Source organism: Eimeria maxima, genomic scaffold, assembly GCF_000499605.1.
Source record: "Eimeria maxima Weybridge genomic scaffold, Emw_scaff684, whole genome shotgun sequence".
NCBI classification, from domain to species: Eukaryota; Apicomplexa; class Conoidasida; order Eucoccidiorida; family Eimeriidae; genus Eimeria; species Eimeria maxima.
Genome location: NW_013563942.1, coordinates 4372 through 5497, shown reverse-complemented (window position 1 = coordinate 5497; position 1126 = coordinate 4372). Strand labels below are relative to the sequence as shown.

At 54.7% G+C, this 1126-nt stretch overlaps 1 protein-coding gene across 1 annotated transcript in view; it reads left to right on the top strand.

Annotated features, from left to right (window-relative positions):
• EMWEY_00040880 (hypothetical protein) overlaps positions 1-657 on the top strand; it is a gene marked incomplete at both ends in the record, with an annotated part of 1204 nt that extends 547 nt beyond the window's left edge. The window contains 2 exons of the mRNA XM_013478798.1: positions 1-447; positions 644-657. The exon at positions 1-447 is cut by the window's left edge and continues 547 nt beyond it. Of these exons, the coding sequence (XP_013334252.1) occupies positions 1-447; positions 644-657 (461 nt within the window). The remainder of the gene's footprint in view (positions 448-643) is intronic.
• Positions 658-1126: the final 469 nt, after the last annotated feature.

Genomic DNA, 1126 nt, shown 5'->3' with positions numbered 1-1126 from the left:
CAGAGCCACATCGGGCCATGCAGCAGCTGCAGCAGCAGCAACAGCAGCAGCAGCAATTAAGACATCCACCGCAACAGCAACAGCTTAACTCGCAACAGCAGCAGAATCCACCGCAGCAGCAGCGGACGCTGCAGCAGCAACAGCAGCAGCAGCAGCAGCAGATGCAGCAGTACCAACCCCAGCTGAGATCCCAGCCGCAGCAACAGCAGCAGCAGCAGCAGCAGCAGCAACAGCAACAGCAACAACAGCACCAGCAGCCCACACAGAAGTTGCGGCAGCAATTGCCCCCTCCTCCTCCTCCTCCTCCTCCTCCTGCTCGCCCTGTAGCACCTCAGCAGCAACAGCAGCAGCAGCCGCAGCGGCAGCAGCTTCGCCAACAGCAGCAGCAGCAACCGCAGCAGCAGCAGCAACAGCAGCAGCAGCAGCAACAGCAGCAGAATACAATTGGTGGGGTTGTTGCTGCTGGTGGTGGAGGTTTAAGAAAGACACCTATTGAATCTCCTTTACCAGCAAATGCTGCTGCTGCTGCTGCTGCTGCTCCCCATGCTGCTGCTGCTGCTGTTGCTGCTGCTCCCCATTCTGCTGCCCCCGCTGCTCCCCATGCTGCTGCTGCTGCTGCTGCTGCTGCTGCTGCTGCTGATAGATCTATTGACGTGATTGCCCCTCCACCTGCAACAACATTAACAGCAACAGCAGCACCACCGCAATCAGCAGCAGCAGCAGCAGCAGCAGCAACAGGAACAGGAGCAAGAGGAGAAGGAGCAATAATATTAACAGAGGATACATTTACTAATTATATAAAAAAGGAGACACTTATACTTATATTATTTTATGCACCTTGGTGTCATTGGTCTCGTGCTGCACTACAAGAGTTCGATGCTGCTGCTACCCTTATTAATAACATAACTGTCTCCTCCCCTTCTGTCTCCTCCCCTTCTGTCTCCTCCCCTTCTGTCTCCTCCCCTTCTGTCTCCTCCCCTACTCTCTCCTTACCTACTGTCTCCTTATCTAATGTATCCGCAGCAGCAGGTGTCTCCGCAGCAGCAGCAGGTGTCTCTGCAGCAACAGGTGTCTCTGCAGCAACAGGTAACTCTTCTTTTAGGTGTCTCCTCCTCCTTAGGTGTCT